Source organism: Lipotes vexillifer, unplaced genomic scaffold (genome assembly GCF_000442215.2).
Source record: "Lipotes vexillifer unplaced genomic scaffold, Lipotes_vexillifer_v1.1 scaffold604, whole genome shotgun sequence".
In the NCBI taxonomy this organism is placed as follows: domain Eukaryota; kingdom Metazoa; phylum Chordata; class Mammalia; order Artiodactyla; family Lipotidae; genus Lipotes; species Lipotes vexillifer.
Genome location: NW_006798979.1, coordinates 1,661,422 through 1,685,091, shown reverse-complemented (window position 1 = coordinate 1,685,091; position 23,670 = coordinate 1,661,422). Strand labels below are relative to the sequence as shown.

The 23,670-nt window shown below is 36.9% G+C and overlaps 1 protein-coding gene across 1 annotated transcript in view; it reads right to left on the bottom strand.

Moving 5' to 3' along the window:
• NBAS (NBAS subunit of NRZ tethering complex) overlaps window positions 1-23,670 on the bottom strand; it is a 360,677-nt gene that overhangs the window by 194,624 nt on the left and 142,383 nt on the right. The window contains exons 24-29 of the mRNA XM_007471211.1: window positions 22,649-22,834; window positions 20,337-20,510; window positions 13,880-14,013; window positions 8,274-8,336; window positions 6,276-6,398; window positions 347-449 (exon numbers count right to left, since the gene is read on the bottom strand). Of these exons, the coding sequence (XP_007471273.1) occupies window positions 347-449; window positions 6,276-6,398; window positions 8,274-8,336; window positions 13,880-14,013; window positions 20,337-20,510; window positions 22,649-22,834 (783 nt within the window). The remainder of the gene's footprint in view (window positions 1-346; window positions 450-6,275; window positions 6,399-8,273; window positions 8,337-13,879; window positions 14,014-20,336; window positions 20,511-22,648; window positions 22,835-23,670) is intronic.

Sequence of the window (23,670 nt, the reverse complement as noted above, 5' to 3'; positions counted from 1 at the left end):
GATGAAGAGAGGACAGATTTGAAAGACTTTTCTCAGGCACATGAAGCAAATTTTAGTGACCACCAAAACTATGGAAGAGAGAGGATCCAAGTACGATTCGGAGTTTTCCAGCTGAGAATTAACCCACTAAATAAATGGTGTTGCAATGAACAAAGAAGATAAGAAGTTATGTATGCAAGTGCTCAAACTCTAAAGCACCACACAGTTACCAGCTATTGAATATTATTCAATAATTCAATCCTATTACTTACAGTGAAGCTTATGGTCATCGTCTTGTGTCCAATCAACAAAATGTAACAACCAAAATTACAAAATTAAAAGGAAATATTTACATATGTAGAGTTACCTCATAGCAAGCATCAGAGTCCAGACAGGTGTAAACATTCTGCTGCATAGTTAACATGTCTTGCAGCAACATTCTCCAATGAGACTCACTGACAGGAGGCTGCCTGGGGGTAAAAAAGAAAATAATTCATGAAATTGCTCTCTTCAATTGGTCGAAAGTAAAAAAAATTGGTACCACTATTCTGTATGCCACACAGCTCCCAGAAGATCAAGAGAAATAGATCTCATTTGAATTTCCAGGAAAAAAAACTTTGATTAAAGATAGAGGGGAGGGCTTCCATGGTGGCGCAGTGGTTGAGAGTCCACTTGACGATGCAGGGGATGCAGGTTCGTGCCCCGGTCCAGGAAGATCCCACATGCCGCGGAGCAGCTGGGCCCGCGCGTCCGGAGCCTGTGCTCCGCAACGGGAGAGGCCACAACAGTGAGAGGCCTGCGTACCGCAAAAAAAAAAAAAAAAAAAAGATAGAGGGAAAAGTTGGGCAGCGACGCATCAATGCCAGAGATGTTGCCAGAGCTGCCTCTGCCATAGGCTGCCTAGACACAAAACTTATAATGGCAAAGGTAAACAGCTATGAGTTTCTAAGGTAAAATAAAGCACACGGTAAAGTAAGATAAAGCAGCTGTGTTATAGCAGAAAAAGCACTTGGAGACAGGAGAATGAGTTCCAAATTCCATCTTCATCACTCTGCAGTCGCCAGCAGGGTATGTTCTTAACTTCAACCACACATGCAGACCCAGAGGGCAGCAGGGACCACACCTGGCATGAGTCTGGAGGCGGGAAGCACAGCTGGCCAGCCGGCAGCCCCAGTGGTTCCTCTCAGTGGGACTCCTTGAGGCAGTGCACAGAGCCTGGGGTAGAGCACTGCGGGGGTTCTCTCCCATCCAGGCGACAGCCCAGGTGCCAGCCCAGGTACGACAAGTCCTGTACCGTCGCTGCAGTTCCTATCTGGCTTAGGAAGAAGCTTCATTCCCCACAAAAGTCAGTACCTTTTTTTTTTTTTTAACATCGTTATTGGAGTATAACTGCTTTACAAGGGTGTGTTAGTTTCTGCTGCATAACAAAGTAAATCAGCTATATGTATACATATATCCCCATATCTCCTCCCTCTTGCGTCTCCCTCCTCCCACCCTCCCTATCCCACCCCTCTAGGTGGTCACAAAGCACCAAGCTGATTAAGCAAATCCCATGATGATCAATTGTGTATAATGCTTAGAGAGTAACCAGTCCAATTGGAACAGGACAGATGGTTCTGTGAAAGATGTCTCCAACAAAAAAGGAAATGAATAAAATACCACATGTACTTAAATGTATTGGGAGGAGTTTCTGTAGGTCAGAGTATGGGAATGATTTAGTGGTAGGAATATGGGAAACTATTCCTTAATTCTAAACAAACAAAAGATTATGCAAGATAGAAAAGTAAGCATAGTATAACTACATGGCTCAGCTTTGAACACTTCATATGTTGTGATCTTCAAATTTTGGAAGTCTGGGGAAGGAGATGTGTGAGTGGGTGGGTTGCAAGCATTATGTTTTCATTTTCCATGGATAGTGTTTAAATCTGAAATAATAAAAGATTACAGTATAAACAAAGTATTTAGAACGATTTAGTAAATACCAGATGACAAAGATGAAGTTCTCAGTGTGGTGTCTCCTAGTGAGTGAAAGTTGGGTTGAGGGTGGAGCCAGGATGGGGCAGAAGAGGACTGTTTTTGATAGGTCATTTTAATCTGTGTATATGGATTACTATGATAAAAAATCACATGAATAAAAGTTAAAAGGAATTAACTTATGCAAATTTTCATATAGATGCATTTGCTTTTGACCATCTGGGTTGAAAAATACTTGGATAGAGCACGGTTTCCAAGCTAACAGAAAAGCAGGTGAACACCAAACAATTTACCACTTGCACCTCAGTTGTTTATTCTGAGACTTTCCTTGGAATGGTATTAATTATCCCTGCAAACAGGTAAAAAAAAAAAAAAAAAAAAAAAAAGGTCTTCAAATTCTTGGCGTTGTTTTAAAAAAAATTTTGTTTTAAGTTTTACGACCATCTTTTTTTTTTAAACATCTTTATTGGAGTATAATTGCTTTACAATGGTGTGTTAGTTTCTGATTTATAACAAAGTAAATCAGCTATATGTATACATATATCCCCATATCTCCTCCCTCTTGCGTCTCCCTCCTCCCACCCTCCCTATCCCACCCCTCTAGGTGGTCACAAAGCACCAAGCTGATACCTTTTGTAACAATTCCATAGGCATAGTTTTCAGGGTCCCCTCAAGGATAAGCCAGTGACCACACATGGGAAAGCCAAAGCTTCAAGCCCCTACCAGGTTTTCTAGTTCATTGACACAGTTCCTCTAGGAGCAATTTACCAATCAGAGAAGAAGTAGTGAGGCCCACACTATCTAGTTGATCATATACATTTCATGTTAGTATCCAGGCTTACAGAGTTAGAGAATCAGTGATTCAGATTCCCCTGCAACAGGGGAAACAGTGTTGTTAACAATGTCACAGAGAGTCACAGATTAGCTGCGTGACTATATTTAACATTCCTGAATTTCAGCTTTCTCACTTAAAGAGAATCTCAAAGGATGATAAGGAAGGGATGAGATTAATTTTGACAAAACACAGACAGTGAAACAAGATTTTTCCTGAGTATAAAAACAAGCTCAGTTACCTGTACGGATCTGAATAAATTTCTTAATTTCTCTGGCTTCAGTTTCCTTTTTTGTATATTATGATAATTAACTTAAACTAGAATGTATGAAAAGACACTCCCCATATTTTTCTGGTACAAAGTAGCATTCAACAAGTGTGAATGAGTAAATCTGGAAGTCACAAACACATCTGTTTGTTTTTCTGTAGTCACATACACAACCACTAATAGTGTCTAGTAGGAGGGAGAATGTGCTGTAATTCTCTCTACCTCTCTCAAAAGTTCATCTTTGTTGAATATATGTGAGTTTGGAATCATCATTTATGTTTATTTTCTAGTCTTGAAGTTCTACATAATCATGAATCTCACTGTTTGAAAAGGGTAGGTTTGGTTTTGTTTTCTGTTTGTCAAATACCAACTGGGTGTTCCTTTTCCCCGCGTCATTTTCTTTCTTATGCATTAGAAACAGGGCAAATAGACTGTGTTTAATAGTATCGCTATGGAAAAATTATGGATTTGGGATCTTTCCTGCAAAAATTCTAGTCTTCAGGAATTTTTTTCACCTAAAAATTTTAATAACCACATTCTTCATTTGCTTATAGCATTTTCTATTTGCTACACAAAATGAACAATTATTTCTATCTGATATGTATTAAAGCTTAAGAGAATACTTTTTTTTTTCCAGCATACAAATACACAAAACAAACTGATATATTTGCAAGTCTTCAAGGATAATCCCTGAAGTGTTTCCATTAGTTAGACCTTGGTATGTGAACGCTTTGGGTGGGCTTCAAAGAATTAAAGGACTCTTTCAAATCTGGCTCACAGGCAGAAAAGTAGCAAAATGTTTGAAAAAGTGAGTGTCCATCTTGCACCAGCTTCATAAAATCAGACCTGGGCACTGTCTAGCCGAATTCAAGTTCTCGCAGCCCAGCTGTTCTTCTAGAAGCCAGCAACACTGGGACAGATGGTATTAATGTTTTCTCACACATGGCTAGCCTTAAGTACAGGTTCTAATTAAAATAAATTATAAGACGTTATTTCCAAAGGCCTTTTTAGAATACATGCAGTAAATAAGAACCAAGAGAAGAACCTGGAGGCACTATACAAGAGGTGTGCAAACTGACAGGGAAATACCTGAATACAAACATGACGTATTAGTGACAGCTGTGGAATGGAGGTGTATTTTCCAGCGAGAAATACTATTGCACTCAAGATAGTAAAACCTGATTTGTGACAGTCAGTGAAATCTGCCACCATTTAGAATATGCATAAGAAAATTCGATAGGTGCTGAAGGCCAAGCCATAGTAGCATATATGAAATAATTAAGATTCATTTCAAGTTGACTACCTTGAAAAAAGAGGCCGTACTCTCTTACATATTCACAGTAAGTAGAATGCCATAAGTAGAAATTAACTGCAAGGACTTTAGAAGTATTTGAGGGATTCAGTGGAAAGACAGCAGGTAATCTAGCAGCAACAGTGAGACTTTCTTACTGAAGAGTAGGTTCTTGACTAGAGCCAACATGATGGGAAATACTGACCCATCGTTTATAGTTGTAAAGAAAGTTTAAGACTTAAATTGTCAAAACCTCCTAAATTATTCATTTAGTAATTACTGAGAGAGGGCCAATGATATGTAAGTTTCCAAATTAGATGTTTGGTGACTGTAACACTTGCCTTAGATAAGCTTATAATTTTGAAGGGAACATAAGGCACATAAATCAATAACTATAGTAAACTGTTGAAAGAGACAGAGATAAGGAGAGAATTTTAAGGCTTCCTGTAAATCTACAATAATTTTAAGAATTACTATAAATCTATAATAATTAATACAGGATGGTTATTAGAGGAATGATAGACAAACAGATCAATGGATCAAAAAAAAGAACCCCAAAATAGGCCCCCGTGATATGGAAAACTGATATTCAACAAAGATGCAAATGCAATTCAGTACAGAAAGGAGAGTCTTTTCAACAAATGATGCTGCAATATTCAGATAGTAAAAAAAAAATAATCTATACCTTGAGCAATAAACAAAAATGAACTTTCAAAATGGGCCACGAAACTGATTGTAAAATGTAAAACTAAAAATTTTACTAAAAATGGCAGGAGGAAATCTTTGTGCCAAAAGTGTCTTAACATGACATCAAAAGCACAATCAACAAAGAACAAATTGATAAACTAAACCTCATCAAAATTTATAAAGTATGCCCTTCAAAAGACACAGGTATGAGAATGAAAAGATAAGGCATAGATAGGAGAAAATCTTTGCAAAGCATATATCTAATAAAGGATTTGTATCCTGAATGTATAAGAAGACTTTCAAAATCAGTAAAGAACACAAAAGCCCAATTTTTAAAATGATCTAAGAAGATACACTGATGTCAAATAATCACATAAAAAGATGCTCAACGTTATTATTCACTGGAGAAAGCAATTAAAACCAAAATTAGATACCACAACATACCTATTAAAATCACTAAACTTTAAAAGACTGACCACAGCAAGTACTGACAAGCATGTAGAGCAACTGGAACGCTCCTTAAAGACTGATTAAAAAATAAAATGGTGCAAATGCTTTGGAAGACAGTTAGGCAGTTTTTTGAAAAGTTAACCATCTACCTACCATATGATCCTGCCATTCCACTCTCATGGATTTATCCAAAAGCAATGAAAGCGCATGTCCATACAGAGGCTTGTACATGAATATTCATAGCAGCTATATTTGTAAAAGCCAAGACTCAAAATAAACCAAATGTCCATCAACAAGTGAATAGATAAACAAAGTGCAATAAATCTATCAATGGAATACTAGTCAACAAATAAAATGGAATAAACTACTGATCCATGATACAACATGGATGAATCACAAAATAATTATGCTAAGTGAAAGAAGCCAAACAAACAAAGTGCATACTGTTATGACTCCATTTACATAAAATTCTAGGAAATGCAAAGTACGATATAGAGACAGAAAATAGATCAGTGATAGCCTGGGGAGGGGATGGGGGTGTAATGAGGAGAAGCAGAAGGAGGGAGGGGATTATAAATGAGCAAGAGAAAGATTTTAGGGGTGATGGATACATTCATTATTTTGACGAGGTGATGGCTTCATGGGCATATACATATATCAAAACTTATCATATTCTATACTTTAAATATGTGCAATTTATTGTTGGTCAATTATAACCCAATGAAGTCAGAAAAAGAAAAACACGAGTACTTTTTCTCATTCACATACAATTATCGATTAATTTTATTACTCACTTACGACCGGTGTGCCTGGTCAATCTAACCATCAGCTTGTGAGCCTCTTCTGAGCTAGACTGAGTATTTCTAACATATGAAATTGGTTTCTCAAGTCCATGTTTCTCCAAAATCTCTGACACACTGTAAGTGAAAAGAAAAAATTTTAAATAAGTCTTGCTACCAAACAAAAAAGCTCTAAGAATCTTAAACACATAAGTAGGTTTTAACTTAGGTGTTAAAAGTATTTAAGAAAAAAGTAGCATAAAGAATGACCAAATTTTACACATTACATTAATTCTCGGCAAAAAAACGCTAATAATTATATATCAAACCTTATTTCCCCTACTGACTTTTATTACAATATACTTGGGATAAGTTAACATTTTTTTAAAAGTCTGGCATATCCTTATCTCAAAATCTTTTTTTTACAATTTTCCTGTACTGTAAAAGCATCAAGTCAGCAAAATAAGCCAAATCTATAACTGCAATACCCAGCTTTAACTCTTAACAACCTTAGTGAGTATTCTGTTATAGGCAAGGCTGCTAGAAAAGCAACAAGCAAAGAATTTTAGGGATGGAAAACCACAGAAACCCCATAAGGCTCAACCTCCCTCAAGAATCCATTCTATAAACAAACAAATAAGATTTCTGTTCTCATATGGATCTTCTTGAGATATCCTATTCCATAATTATCAGCATTGTATATACACTTTTCCTGTCTCACCAAATCTCACATTTATGAATTAACCACTACTGGGCTTAAAGAGAGGCTGGACAAAATTCAGTAACTCTTCATAAAGATAAGTTCCATGGGTCACGTCACCTGACATTATATACACTAAAACATTTATCAACTATTAATGGCCATGAGGTGGAACCGGAAAAAAGAGTTCTCCTTTTAAAAGGTTAGTAAATTAAGGTGAACAGTGAAAGACCTGGGTATCATCCAGCAACCTAAAGGGTGTTACTGTTTCCTTGAGGTACTGAGAGCATAATGTGACTATCAAGACAACCCATGGTTACACCCAGGAACGTAAGGTGAAATAAATGATGTGTATTATGAAATAATTTTTTATGAAACGCATTATGTTTATTATACTGTATTTCCTTGAAAAAGCTCTTTTCAAGTTCATTAGGGAGAAAAAGGAAACCATGCAGATTTGTAAGGAATGAATCTATACTGACTTAACCCATTAAGCTTTGTTCAAACTATGCTCAATTTTTCAGGGAGGCTGGGGAGAAGAGAGGGACATCGAATTTGTAGATTCCCAAATTCTTATACTTTACATATTACCACTATCAAGTGATGTTATTACCTATAATTTCTATAATTATATTCTGGAAGAACAAAGTTTACTAGTCCTAAAATTTCATTTTAATGCAAATATTTAAAAATTACACACAAGCACGTTATATATACATATAAAAATGAACACTAGTAAACAATATTAAACTTCCTGAACAGCAAGTTAGAAATTTTCAGTCTCCAAAAGAGACAGTTTAATGCTTCATTTTCACAGTAAAGAATATTGCTAGAGTCACTAATATAATATAACCCAGATAGTCAATCAAATGTAGTATACCCCAAAAAGGAAAGTTAGGGGTTATAATAAACATTGTTTGCTGATGGATGTAATAACTGCTGAAGGAACTAATATTTCTTATTTACCTACTATGTGTGAGGTACTTTAAATGCTTTATCTAGTATCAATTTCACATCTCATGAGGTAGATATGATAGCTAAGAAAACCCTAGGCTCAAAGATCACACAGCTAGTAAGTTACAACACCTAGATTTGAACACAGTTCTACTAGTCTTCAAAGTCCATGTTCTCATTACTATAGCATTCTGCTAAAATAAGCTAGTATTATATTCATTATTAAGAAAATTCACTCCTAAGAGAGTCAAACAAATATTAGGTGAAACTGGAAATGATCACTAGGCATATTTAAGGTGACATTTCTCGGGCAGACCTCCTTAACCAGCATAGAACCAAAAGATCGTCATATTTCTCACCTGAGAATGTGTTCCAGTTGGTCTACCATGTCATGAAGAGCTGTGGTTACCTCTGTCTTCTGACTAAAGGATTAAGAGAAAAGAATTAAAATTAGGTTTTAGTAGTAACTTTTTACTTGAAATACTAAACTCACTTAAGTTAAAAAAAAAAAAAAAAGTGATGTTTCCCTTGTACTTAATATATGACAGTATCACCCTGTCCAAATAAAAGGTCAGTCTTATCTCCTATACTCATTCAGCATCTTTCATGACTCAAAAGAGATTAAGATAAAAAATACTGGAATATAACAACATTCTCTATTACAGATTAGTGAGATATGGGCAATTATTTTCCTAAGAATTTTTAGTTCAGTTCTGCTAAAAGCAAAGAAGAATTATATATCAGTTGTAGTCTTTCTCTAAAGAAGTGGCAAACGATAAAGCCATCATTTATTTCTCTTCTTTTAACCAATAAAACAGATTAGGAACCATGGCCCTGCACGTTGGCTTTCTCCTAGTCCTATCTATTCCACCTGTGACTCCCCTAGGACTTTTCCATTAGGATTCTATATACTCAGGGGACTTCTCCCATGTCATCATTCACTCTGCCTCCACTGCAATATTTTAAAACGAAAGAGAAGTACATAGCCATCATACAGATAATTCCTACCGGAAGTGGAGATAACAAGCACTTTTCCTTTTTCCTTTCTCAGGAAAAAAGTAGACGGGGGACTAGGAGAAACAGTACCGTGAAAAAGATGATAAACTAATAAAAACGTGGCTGATAGGGTAGATTTAGCATGGCACAACACACGTACAAGTGCAAGGGATTTGGTAGAAACGTTAAGCAACTGCTATAAAAGCCCTCTGCCACCCTCTGCAACTCTGTGTCCCCACCTTGGAGGGACGACTCTCAACTGAGAACCACTGTACCTGACACTCTCAGGTGCCTTCCAACCAATGATTCAACTGAATTCCAGCAATTCTTAGGATTTAGTAAGAAAGCTAAATAAAAATCTTTATCTGGACTTGGAAAATTAAAAATGACCTAACTGAACACAGAAGTCTCACTCACTATTTTTAAAACTATCAATCTGTCCTGGTCTAAATCTATGTGGCAATTATTTCATGCAATTTACAAAGATTATACTATCTTTTTAAACCAAGTTTCAGGCCTTGGACTAGAGTGATAAATTAGGGTATATTCCACTTAAAGTCCTTCAAAAAAAAAAAAAAAAAAAAGATCATTCATCGGAGATAACTTCAATTAACATACTCATTCAGAAACAATATTTTTTAAATTATCATTTTGTAACTCTGCAATAAACATTTGTCACTGATTTTCAGAATATAGCGTTCTTCCTCTGTGAACTGACATTCACAAACATAATGACTAAAGACTTTTTTCAGACAGATGAAATGTGCTGCCTAGGTAAGATGTACAAAAATTTAATTTCCTAAATAGTGAAAAAATACACAGTTAACCGTTTGGTAAATACCAACCATTTAACCACTAAAAATAAACGACTGATCACTGGGAGAACGTGAATGGACGAAGTCGGCGCGAGGAGGAAAGAGAACCAGAGGAAGTATTTTGAAGGCCTATATTTTAATATTAGGCTAATTTATAATTGCAAGTTATTTAGAAAATTATAATTATGAAATATAATCATTAAGAAATAAATGGAACAACAAGAGTACCATGCTATTTTTTATGTTTACCAAAAAAAAAAGTGTTAGATCAGAAACCATTAATCCGAAGCCAAAAAAAGCTTTCAGCCACCCATACACAAAAGAGGCATTTCTTAGCCTACACATTCTTTGAAAACAAATATACTCATCCTCTCATTATAATGCCTACATAAAAAATGTTCTTTTAATATCATCATTCAATTAATATCATGACTTTCTCCTCATGGTAGGAAAATTACTATTTAAAAGTTAATAGATAAGCTCTAATTGATATTTATGCTTATTTGATCTCACTGAAGAACTAACTGAAGAACTAAGTCTAATACATTTATTTTTAAAAATTGCACATGTCAGTTGGAAGTCAATGATTTTACCTAGATGATTCAAGGACAACGAAGGGGCATCAAGTGGGCAGAGGGACCATCAAATTACCCACCTAGACCATTTAAGGAAGAAACTCCCTACCACTTCTGCTCTCTGAGGTGCTTGTTAAGAAGAGGATTCTGTATCTCTTGTCACCCTCTGGGAAGAGCACCTTGACTACTGATACTCTGACATCCACTGGGCTGAGGTTTTTAAATGATGAGTAATGACAGTCTGCTAAAAAATTGTCAATACAATCCACGTTACCAGCCCTTTGTTGCCTACTGAAGGCCCACGGTTCCCAGAGGTACACTTGCTGCTCTTCACTAAGGATGGGAGGGAGCTTGCGGTCATATCTGTACAGGTTTGGGTAGTAAATAGATGCTGTGATTGTAACTTTTCCTACATGAAGACTCCCTAAACCTGGACTGAGGAAGGGAAGTATTAACCACTAGTACAGTCTCCATTTAGGTTTACCAGTAACAAGGCTAACTGCTTTCCTTCTTGGGGGTCAGTACTTAGACCCTTAATGAGAAGAGATGAATAATCAGGATCTACAAACTACCCAACATTTCTGTAACATAATACACAGAATCTAAGATTACCTTACCCCCCCCCCCAAAATCAAAACTGAAGCAAGACTGACAATCTAGCTGCTCACATATAAGGCAATTTCCCAAGGACTCCTATAAAGAAAAGCCTTCAGCTTGTCACAAGGCAGCCAATCAACTTTTAGTATCTTAGATATAAATTCAAGGCCAAGAATCACTAGACATGGAGGAAAGGTCCTCACAGTAAAAACAGAGATGCAAACAAACAGAATATGAAAAATCAGAGATCACGGTGGGGCAAGGGTAATGCAGGGTGTAGAAGTGAATCTATGCATCTGTGAAACAAGAGCAGGGTATTATTTTGTTTGAAAGTGAATGAGAAAAAGTTCTTGGAATTTAAATAAGAAAGCCAAAATAAATTTTAAATTCAAAATACGGATTAGAAGATCAAACTATAGAAATCTCCCAGATCACTTAACAAAAGATCAAAACATGGGAAAAAGAACAAAAAGAGCAGTAAATAAATTTAAAATGTGCAAAAAAAGAGAAAAAATGACATGCAAATAAACTTATCAAGGAAACTTAACAGGAAAAAAATATGAGAAAATTTCCCAACAGTTTGAAGGACATGAGTTTCCAGGTTGAAATACACAATTTAAATGAACAATGATAAATTCAGACTCAGAATAAAACACATCCTTATGATACTTCAGAACATCAGAAATGAAGGGAAGGTACTGAAGTATTCCAAAAAGGGGAGGAAAAAGCCATATAATAGCCTTGGACTTCTCAACAACAGTGGAAGGAGAAGACAAGAGTGATGCCTTCGAAACTCACAAGGAAAAGGATCAGAAACCTAGAATTCCATACACAGCCAAGCCTTCCATCAAGTGTAAGGATGCAATTATGATATTTTTTTGACATGATAGTCTTAAAATAAAAATGCCTCCATGCAACATTTGACAGGAAGCTATTCAAGATTATGTTCCATCAAAATAAGGGAATAAGTAAAGAAAGGAAAAGATAATAATCCCAGAAATGCAATATGCAACACAAGAGAGACGCAAACAAAAGTCCAAGGATGAACACTGTACAGCAGAGTAGAGAACAATTCGTATCAAAGGAAGAGAAAAGACAATTCTAAGAAAGATGTTTCAAAAGTAAGAGGGAGAGAGAGAGAGACATAAAGTGAAAAGAGAAAGGAGAGATTACTAGATATTTTTGACCTTGAAAAGGAATTTTACACTTCTGTCAGAAGAGTGAGGGAGGTAAATGGAAACAAAAAACAATGACAAAAAAGGAAATTACTCAATCCACGAAAAGCAAAAAGTTGCATAAAAAGGAAATATAATCATACCTAGCTCTGTGTAAACAGTATATACATAATCATAATGATAGAAATACCACTTTGACTACACTGAAAAAAATGGTTAAGAGAAGTAGGTATGGGGGAAGGGTAGGCTTCAATGAAAGGAAGTCAATAATCATCTAAAATTGTAAAATCGATAAAAGGCAACGTGAGCATAATATTTTAAAGGAGGCAGGCAAAGTCAAGAAGAAGAGCATGATCTATAATGAGTGTTTACTTTTAGAAGACAGGTATCAAAGGATGGGGAAGGAGAGCAACCAATAGTTTTTTACCAATTACAAGTCTTCCTGTGTCCTGATTTTAACTAGTACATACATTATTTACTTTATGGTTAAAAATTAGAAGGGGATCATGTTCCCTTGGACTTCATGATTTTAGAATAACACCTCCTCAACCCCACCAATTTGTTTTTCTCCATGGCACTGACTTTTCAAAGTGAAAAGACAATATGACCTATAGAATATCTCACAGTCCGTACTTACCTGTTTCTTTTCTTCATGGTGTTATTTACCTTGTTCTCTTATTCCCTACATTGACTGTAAACTACAAGTTTGGCTTAAAGGATTGATTAGATTCAGGGTGAGTAATTTTACTTCATACTGCTTCTCACCAGGAGGCACATATGGCTAGGCTGCCTGATTGTGATGCCATATTTGATAACTTGATCAAAGGTGACCGCAGTCAGACTTAGACTTTATAAAGGTAAATTTCCCCTTTGCAATTACAAGAAAAACCAAATATTTGCTAAAGGTAATACTTTGGTACCATGCAAATATCCCTTCCCCATCAATTCTTCACCTGATGTCAATTCTACTAATGACTACGTGAAACAATTATTTCACATTGGGCTGCAAAATCAAGTGACTTCTATCATTCATTTCACACACAAAAATAAAAATTTCCTTGGAAGGAAGAGAGAGAAAAGAAGAAAGAGAGGGGAGAAGAAGAAAACCAAAGCATGAGGAAGACTTCTTGTCTGCAACACCTGAGTTTGCAAATGAGGAAACTGATGACCATAGAAGTTACGCGACTCAGCTGTAGTCACAAAGGCTTAGAAACAGGCCCACCAATTTTTCATTGAGTTTTCATGCTTTTCCATGTGCTGTTGTTAACTTCTCCAGATATGAAATTCATAATATGTACGATGTGTTAAAAGAGTGATCAAAGGAATGATTGTTATGTGACTTCCCAAGAGAAAATATAATCTGATTTGCATACCACTAAATGAGGTATGTATATCCATACATTATTACTTAGAAGTTTTACTCTGGGCAAGGGCCAAGAACAAACAATTCATAGAAAAAATACAACTAGCCCATAAATAAGGAAAAAGCTTAATTAGAAACACAATTTAAGACAAAGAGATATCACCATCTATCCACTTAAGAGAGTACTTTTTGTTGTGGTGGTAGTGATATTCTTGCTTGCTTTTTAGTGGATAATTATCAAGGTTAACAAAATTATAGTGACGTCCTTATACAGTGTTAGAAAAACAAGTGTCTATCTCAAGGCAACAGGTTTGCACGTGATCTCAATTTCTTCTTTATATTCCCAAAATTCTCTATAATGAACATTCAGAGAAGCAACATCTTCATTTTAACTGTTAGAGTAAAAAGACACAACCATAACAAAGGCACACTGTGGGTTCTTACCCATATCCTCTTTGTGGCAGACATTCTAATAAGTCATAGCAAAGAGCGAGCTGGTCATTTCGTTCACAGTTATAGATGCATTCTAGTGCTACTGCCATCAGTTGGTCCTGATCAGGAATGATTTTTTGCTGCAACTAGAGAAATAAAGCATGTTGTGCTAAATGTCAATAGATTTACATTCAATTTTGCCATATCCCAGTACCACTGTCAATAGAATATTAAATAGGGCAGTTAATCAGCTGCAGAAACAAATCTTGGTTTTTCTTTAGCTTACAGACTTTTGGGGTCTTTAATTATTCTAAATGAAATTGCATTTTAATTACAGAATCAGCAAGAAAAGAAAATCTGTACCCATAAGCTTCGCATCTGCTGAAAACAGATTCTTCAATTCATGACCCATTCAAGATAAAGTAGATAGAAGAAACACAGTGAACTAAAAAGGCAATTCATTAAAAACAACATTTCTAACCCTAAAACCAAATTTTATGTGTTTCAATCACAAAAATATATAAAATTCCTTAACTAATATTCAGAGATGTTCAAACCTACCGTTATGCAGTGTGCATTAGGTATTAGTCATTTAACAACAGTATTGACATTCTATTCGAAAGAAGTCGCATTGCAATGCGGTAATATTCATATCCCAAAATACACTCCATATTTCTGATGCAGAAAAATGGCTACTGGGGGTCACTTTCCCATTGTAAACCACAGAGACCCATTCTTAAAGTATTTTCTGGGATATAAGAATAACAGATTGTGCCTTGTTTTTTCTCATCTATAACACTGGAATATTAACATCTTCTTAATAGCACTGTTGTGAGGATTAAATTAATTAATACATGTAGACTGCTTATGATATCTTCCTGCTTCCTGTCTTTCCCTCCCTGAGATGCTGAAGTGTCACTTGACAGTTAAATGTTCTAGAGTCCCTATTTGACCAGGTATGCTCAAAACCCTTTAGTAGACCTTCAACGTGAAAGGTAAAGAGCAAACGTTTTGCCTGCACTCAGGCTCCTTCATGGCCTGGTGCCCACCCACTTTTCCAGTCCTATGAATCACTACCTCTCTGCTCAAAGTTTTAGTCCACTCAGGTTAAATAACTTGCCTTTATCTAAACATGGCATTAGTCTGATTACGTCCCCTTGTCTTATTCTACTCCTACCTGGAATGTCTTCTCAAGGAACTTCTTAAAACCTTAGTCTCTAAAACCTCCCGAATAATCTAGTTTCATGTCCATTTGGCTGACTTCAGTTGGACTTCCCCAGATTTCCAGAGTCTCTTGCTTATACTTGATAACTGCTGGTCCAATGAATAAATCCTCAAACTACTCTCTACATGAATTCTTTTTCCTCTCTGTACTCCTGTGGCACCTTTCTGTTCTCTTCCTATGCCACTCAGCATATCCTTCTTAATACACTCTACTGTGTACGTGAATTATAATGCTCACATTAAGATACTTTTCACTGTTGTCCTATTAGACTATCTGCAGATGTCCAACTTCATATAGTAAGACACACTTCCTTTTATTCTCATTATTCCTGTACTAATATCTCAGTGGTCACTATGAAACCATCATTTGTCCCACCTCAAGCTAATAGAAGGGAGCCCATTTAGGACTTTCCAAGAAATCAATAAATCTTCCCCACCATGGGCAGCAAATTATCTCCCATATTGCATAGCAAGGTAGAATGTAACAAAGTCATAATTTCTTTCAAAAGGTCTTAAAATTATGCACTAGTAGACAACTAGAAAAAGAACAACAGATGCTAAGCTAGAATACTTGGGAAACCCCAGAGAAACAAGCAACAAAAGAAATCAGTGAAACAGTGAAAGGATCACTGAAAATTATCATACAAAAATCAGTAACTTTCATTTGTAATGTAAACAGAAAATTAAGTGGTTAGGAACAGATTTAACAAGAAATGTGCAAAACCTATATAAGGAAAAATTTTAAACACTCCTGAAAGACACTGAGAAAGATATGAACAAATAGAATGATGTCCCCTATTCTTGAATAGGGTGACTGGACATTATACTAAAGTTCAGATAGAAAAAAATATATACAAGAATAACTTTTGAAAAACTGGGGGAAGAAAACACTACAGACTATAAAATCTCTATAATTAAAACAGTGTGGTACTTAGTATATGGACAAACAGACCAGTAAAACAATAGAAAAACTCTAGAATTAGACTCAAAACAAATGGAAATTTTGTATATGACAAAGGTGGCATCTCAAATCACTCAGGTACAGATAAACTTTTTAAGTAAATGGTGCTGCAACAACTAGGTAGCATAAGGGAAGACATAAACTAGATCCGTATCTCACACCCTGCGAAAGAACACACTCCAAATAGATCAGGGGTCTAAACATGAAAATAAAGCCATACAAGTACTAGAAGAAAACATGAGTGATTTCTTCTTTAACCTTGTAATGGGAAAAGGCTTTCCCACCATGCCTCAAAATACAGAAGCAATTTAAAAAGAAATTGCTCAATTTGATTGCACAAAAAAATAAACTGTAAAAAACTTCGCATGACATAATACACCATAAACAAAGTCAAAAGACAACCTACCCACTGGGTGAAATATTCACAATAGAAACCAGAGAAAAAGGACTAATTACACTAATATATATGAATTTCTAAAAGTTAAGGCACAAAGAAACAAAAATCAAAGTGAAAAATGGGGAAAAGGCAGGAATGGACAGTTCACAAAAATGACAACGCCTCTCAAGCACATGAGAACATGTTCAAATTCACTCATATTTAGAGAGGTACAAATTAAAACAACACTGAAATGTAATTTTTCACCCATCACGGTGGCAAAATCTTTTAAATATGACAACAAATTGTGTCTGCAAAGTTGTGGAGAAACAGCCATGCTCATACACTGCTGGTGGAAATGTAAATTGGAACAACCCGCCTGGAGAGAAATGTGGTTAAATACCAACACACCCCTACCTTTAGAGCCCGGAATCCCCTTGCAGTAATATACCCTGAAGATATGCCAATAATACAAAATAAATATAAACAGGTTACTCGTCGCAGCACTGTTTGTAATTGTCAAATACTGGGAATAGCATAGAAAACTAGTGAGACTGGGTAACAGTTTTCAATTTTATATTTTAATTTATATAACCACACATGGCTAGTGGCTACCATACTGAACAGCACAGTCCTAGAGGCACTTTTCAATTTCCTAAGGAGTGTGGGCCCAAAGTAGGCCAACAGGAAATTGCAGCTGAGAGTTTACAGTGTTAAGGAGACTTCCCCATTTGTCCCCATTACTGGAATACAGTCTGGTATCTACAAGCAGAAGGGCCTAGTAAGTATTCAATACTTCTAGTTTGGACCCCCAAAGGACCACACCCTAGGAATACGGGAGAATTGGAAGTAGGACAGTCTTTCTGAAACCTGAACCAGCTCAATACCCGATCAGATTAAAGTGAGCTTCACCGTACGAGAATGGTGGGAACAGCGAAAACAAGAGTGGCATATTCCATATTCCCCCCAATTCTAATCTATTATACCTGAGTTGGGCCTAGAAAATTGTTTTCTTTTTAATCCATATAGTTCTGATGCACAAATGCATTTTAAAAAAAAAAAGTATAAAAGACAGAAAACGGTACAAGAAGGTAGAATATTTTATTCCCAAGTCATCTCTGTCCAGACTTGCCCAAGTTACTTCACAAGTTTCACTTCCCAGAGAGGGATTCAAGCAAAGCAAAGAGCAATGGCTTAAAATCAGAAATGAGCGCTTAAAATCAGGATGTTATAAAAGAGAGGAAGAGTTTGAAACACATGAGATAGTTGAAAAGACTAATTTGTATTTGTCTTGCTGTTCCCATTATTCACTCCCATCTTTCTAGCGGAGGATTGCTCTTCCCTGCCCCATTAACACCAGGTGTGGCCACAGAGCCTTCAGCCTGGGAAATGTTGAGAGGGAGTAATTTGAGGCACTGGGAGCTAAGCTTTAAGAGCCACTGTGTGGTTCTACTTTGTTCTTTTTCCTGTGCCACAAGTTAGAAAAGGGGACTGTTCTTTCAGCCTGAGTCCTGGAATGAACAAGACATGGAACATAGCAGGAGCCCAACCACAGCCTACATGACACTTGTGAGAAATGAATGTTTGCTGTTGTCAACTACTAAGATTGCAAGGTCATTTGTTAATGCAGCATACCTTAACCTAAGCTGTTGGATACAGAAATCACGGCTCCCTTTATAGCACTAAAAATACCTTGTGCATGATTCATGGCAGATCCAAGGTAAATTCTTTTTGCGAACAGTCAAGGAAAATAAAATAAAAACAATGCTCCAAGGACAATCCTAGCACAGCAAATAAATGTAATCAAGTGATCTAAAGCATCATAATGAAACCCAGAGTTAATCATTCATTCCTTCATTTGCCCTGCCAAAATGCACTGAGCACTTGCTCTCTACAAGGCACTGTGCTAGTCCCTGGCAGTACAGAGACACCGGAGACAGAGCGGACAGACCCAGGAAACAAAGAGAGGGAGAGACAAACTTGAACAAGCAATGACAGCACAGTGAGATATGCACTATTCTAGAGGCAGCTACAAGGCCCACCCTAGCACAGATAAGTTCCCGGACGTTTCACGCAGAGGGAGTCTTGGACAGCAGGATCCTGAAGGGTAGGCAGGTATTTGTTAAATGAAGGAAAGGGGCCTGATTATCACAAGCAAAGGAAAGAGCCTCACAGAACACAAAAAGGCATGAAAGAGCCTGATAGGGTCAAGGAGGTGAAAAGTTAGTGTGGGTAAAACAGTGCATTCATGAAGGGAAATGAGGCTGGAGAGTAGACTAGAAGCAGACTGTAAAGAAGCTTCCACGCCACTTAAGAGAGCCCAACATTTACCCTGCAGGCAATGGGAGGCCACCAGAGATTTTCTGTAGACCATGACATGATCAAATTTGTGCTGTGGAAAGATAACATCGACAGAAATAGAGAGCGTGGACTGGAAAGGAGGAGCCCAGCAACACCATTATCCTCTGCTTTGATTTTGACATATTTCAGGAAAGGCAAACGGCTATATATTTTACTCAAAAGGCACATGCTACATTACCAAGTAAAAACAACAAAGAGCTGACTACATGCAAAGGATTTACAAGACTCTGTAAGGAAGAAGGATCGCAAACAAGATTTACTGGAAGAATTTAAAGTCGCTTCTTTCTTCCTCATAAAACATTCATATTCAACCCATCCTGCTTCTCACATAGCATTCTGCTGTCATAAGCAACCCGCCCTCGGCTCGTAGTAAACCACCCCAAATTTAAAATCAGAATACTAAGTGGAAACTGCTTATGAGAAGATGGAAACCAATGAACAGAGATATTTCTGACAGACAGCCCTTCCAGAAACCAAAATATGTGTGAGATTAACTCAGCAATGCTTTCCTTTTCATCTTGATTATAATGGTCTATGACCATATACCTTAGAGGACATCAAATTGCTAACAGAGGCTAGTACAAGGAGTACTTTCAATTAGAATTTAGGATTAGAAGGGGCTTTCAATGCTTCTGCTTGAATCCCAACCTAATGCTTTAACTCTCACTACAAAGTCAGTGCCTCGAGTGACTACGCCATACTGCTTGAGTCCCCTCCAACGGAAAGGGAGCCACTATCCCTTGAAACAGTATATTTGATTTATGGTTAAATTAAGAGGTTATTTACATTTCAAAAGTAACCCGCACTTAACAAAACGATTTATCACCAGTAAATCTGAACAACTATTTGATTTCTATAAAAAAGACAGACAGATAGACAGAGAGATGATAGACAGACAGACAGATAGATAGGTCAGTCTTCAGCAAATATAAGAGTTATTAAGAATAATTATAAGATCTCCTTATGGGATCCTAAAAATTTTAACAAATATTTTGAAGGTCCTCCAGGGTAGAAGTCTTCTCTTCTTCTATTGGTGTTACAGTAAAGCGTAACGGTTAAGAACACAGCTGGGAAACTAGAAACCCTATGTTTGAACCCAAGGTTCCACTCCTTACTGTGACCCCGGGCAATTGCCTAACCACTCTGTATCACGGTTTTCTTTTCCTGTAATAGTAATATAATCAAAATATCTACATCACAGGATTGTTACAAGGATTAAATGAGTTAACACTTGTAAAGTGCCTACCTATAGTAAGAATTCAGTACCTTTCAATTATTAGTCTTTTGGGTATTGCCAGTTTCCACAAGGTAGTAAAGAGTCAACAAACTTTGGAGTAAATCAATCGAGGTAAACATAATCTTAAAAACTTCCAAAAAATTTTTGGACCAAACTGTTAAAACATTTTTAAAGAATAAAATGATAACTAATTCTTCTGTTTAAAGAGAAATTACTTGCAAAGCCTAGCATTAAAAAATTTGTAAATAAAACCTAATTCTGTAGGGAGAGAAGTACAGAGATTTTTTAAGATGTTAAAGTTCCTACTTACATCAGGCTTGGAATGCTGAAATATCTTCAGGGGAAATTTTAAGTCTCCTTTAGCTAAGGTTACTAAATATTCCTTTAATAGCTCATTAGCCACACCAGGAGACTGTTTCTCACAACGATGAAGAAAGGGAACCATCCATTGGTAGGCACTTGTCACATAACTGTCCTCAGAACACTGAAAATGTAATTCAGCAAAACAAACACACGTTAAATTAAATACCTGATAATAACAGACAAGTTAAAGCTCAAGGATAATCAGACTCGAAACAATGAAAGCCAAACACTTTCTAAAACATTCTCCAATTCACGCCTCACAAGGAGACTGAGAGGCAGCAGGAGAATCACCTTCTGCCTGGGGCTGGTAGAGCCAACAGCAGCAAGAGCACTGTGGTCTATCTCTTTAGTACCATGAGCACCCTGGGGGCCCTGACAGCCTAAGCCCACCTCTGTAAGACAAACACACCGCTGCCACTGCTGCTGCTCAGTCCTGAGGTCTTCCAGAGCAAAGAGAGATTCTACCCCAAAAGTGTACGCATGTGTACGTGTAAAAAGAGTTAGCGGGTGGGGGGGGGGGGGGGAAAGGCCGACAGAAAGTGTGAAAGAGAAAAGAACAGAGAGAGAGAGACGCATGAAGAAGGGCTAGAAAGGAGTCACGTGACAAATCCCAGATTCCCTTCCACCCGTTTCCTCCTCTTCTGCTTGTTTTACCCCTTCACATCCACCTTCACGGAACTCCCAGTGACACACATAATTTTACTCATTATCCCTGAAATTATACAATCCCTTCTCTTCTTTATCCCAGGAGATACACCTGAACCTCTTAAGAGGCATCTTGCATGTAACACAACTCGATTTTCACTGGGTGGATCACAGGGAAAAGAAATTAGTAAGAGAAAAGGAAGGTAGGGACAGAGGGAGAGAGAAAAGGGGGATTGAGAAGAGGAAAAAAGATGGTGAGAGGCATGAGAAAGAGAGGAAAAGTGGGCTCAGCAGAAATCGGTTCCTAACTTTGGAGGCTGTACTTTCCCCCCCCCGCGACTGACCCCCCCAAAAAATCTAAGAATGGCCAGGCAAATTCTCCTTCACATACAAACCCTGAAGCCAAGATGTTTTCTTCATACAACCACCCAGCCAATCATCTGAATATACAAGTAGTTGGGAATTTTAACAAAGTGAAGGATTAGAAACATGATTACGAGAATGACAGCTAATATAAATATACCTTGCTAGAAGGGGGAAAGAAAGTCATATACAGATAAGTATGAATGAAGGGCAACGAAGGTACAAAACCAGCCAAAATGGTTTTGGATGCCTTCAGTAATTTATTCATAAAACTTGTTTTTTTTTTTTTTTTTTAAGTCAAGAAACCTTCCTTTATTGACTAAGTTCTCTGGTTTGAAGGACACTACATCTTTGGCTTTGAGACACATATTAATCAAAGTACATATAGAATAGTTAAAAAGAAAGTTTTAAAATAAAACCTACACTATTCATCAGTAATCTTAGTTTTTCAATGTCTTTCATCTGCTGGAGTTCTTTCAAGGTTAGGGTTAAATCACACCCTGCTTCATAAACCAATGCTTCCAGAGTAACCAAATTATCACAGAGAACCAGCAAACCAGGAATATTCCGCTCCATTCCAAGTCGAATAAGTGACAATGCACAGTCAACCTAAAATGGAAAGGCAACAGTAAGTCTCTGAGTATTATATCTTTCTTTTCCATATATTCTAAAGTAAAAGCGCCCCCGCCGAGCCGGGCACCCTCAAGGCCAGCCTGGTGGCCACCCCAGGTCTGGTGCTGGCGAGGGGCAGGGTGCTGTGCAGTGGCGGCAAGGGTGGGGGTGGAGGTACGGGGGGCCCGCGACTGACCCCCCCAAAAAATCTAAGAATGGCCAGGCAAATTCTCCTTCACATACAAACCCTGAAGCCAAGATGTTTTCTTCATACAACCACCCAGCCAATCATCTGAATATACAAGTAGTTGGGAATTTTAACAAAGTGAAGGATTAGAAACATGATTACGAGAATGACAGCTAATATAAATATACCTTGCTAGAAGGGGGAAAGAAAGTCATATACAGATAAGTATGAATGAAGGGCAACGAAGGTACAAAACCAGCCAAAATGGTTTTGGATGCCTTCAGTAATTTATTCATAAAACTTGATTTTTTTTTTTTTTTTTTAAGTCAAGAAACCTTCCTTTATTGACTAAGTTCTCTGGTTTGAAGGACACTACATCTTTGGCTTTGAGACACATATTAATCAAAGTACATATAGAATAGTTAAAAAGAAAGTTTTAAAATAAAACCTACACTATTCATCAGTAATCTTAGTTTTTCAATGTCTTTCATCTGCTGGAGTTCTTTCAAGGTTAGGGTTAAATCACACCCTGCTTCATAAACCAATGCTTCCAGAGTAACCAAATTATCACAGAGAACCAGCAAACCAGGAATATTCCGCTCCATTCCAAGTCGAATAAGTGACAATGCACAGTCAACCTAAAATGGAAAGGCAACAGTAAGTCTCTGAGTATTATATCTTTCTTTTCCATATATTCTAAAGTAAAAGCCTCTAGTATAGAATCTAGCAATAATCCTTATAATCATTTTATATAAAACTGCATTACTACATACTTTTTTATTCAGTACAAAAATATCAGACTTCTTTATGAAATATATCAGCACCAAACTGTCCCAAAAGAATCAAATAATCACCAAGAAATACTGAAAATAAAAATAAAAGAAAGACAACCATCTTCAATTTGTAAAGCATTACAGTTTACTGAGCTGTTTACATATATTTGTCTATTTAATTCTCAGAACATTAACAAGCAGGAAAAAAATAAAAATACAAAAAACATAGCTAGGTAGTGATAATGTCAAACTAACCTATTTTCACTATACCACTCTGCCCCAAAAAGAATGCTTGGCTTCCACAGTCCTGTACATTACCTCTCCTTCCACAAGTCCTCCCTATAGATGACATTCAATAAACTCTTGCTGAACGATTAACTGATTAATTCAACCTTCTCTGTCCCAATTCAACTATTTAGACCTCCCTTACAACAAAACAAAGAATTATCTTTCTGCAGATGCCCAATACACAGCAATTTCACTCCCATCACTTGATCAGGTTTATAAAATGGACATATTCTGACTGACAGCAAAATCATCTAACGTGGCCTTAACCCCCAGCGCCTTATACTTCTCCTTACTTGCTCCCTTACTCCTAGAAAAGCAATTATTTATTGAGAACCTACTATGAACTGAACACCATTCTAAGTGTCAGGAATACAAAACTGAATAAGATGAGGTCTCTTCCTTCAAAGATGTCT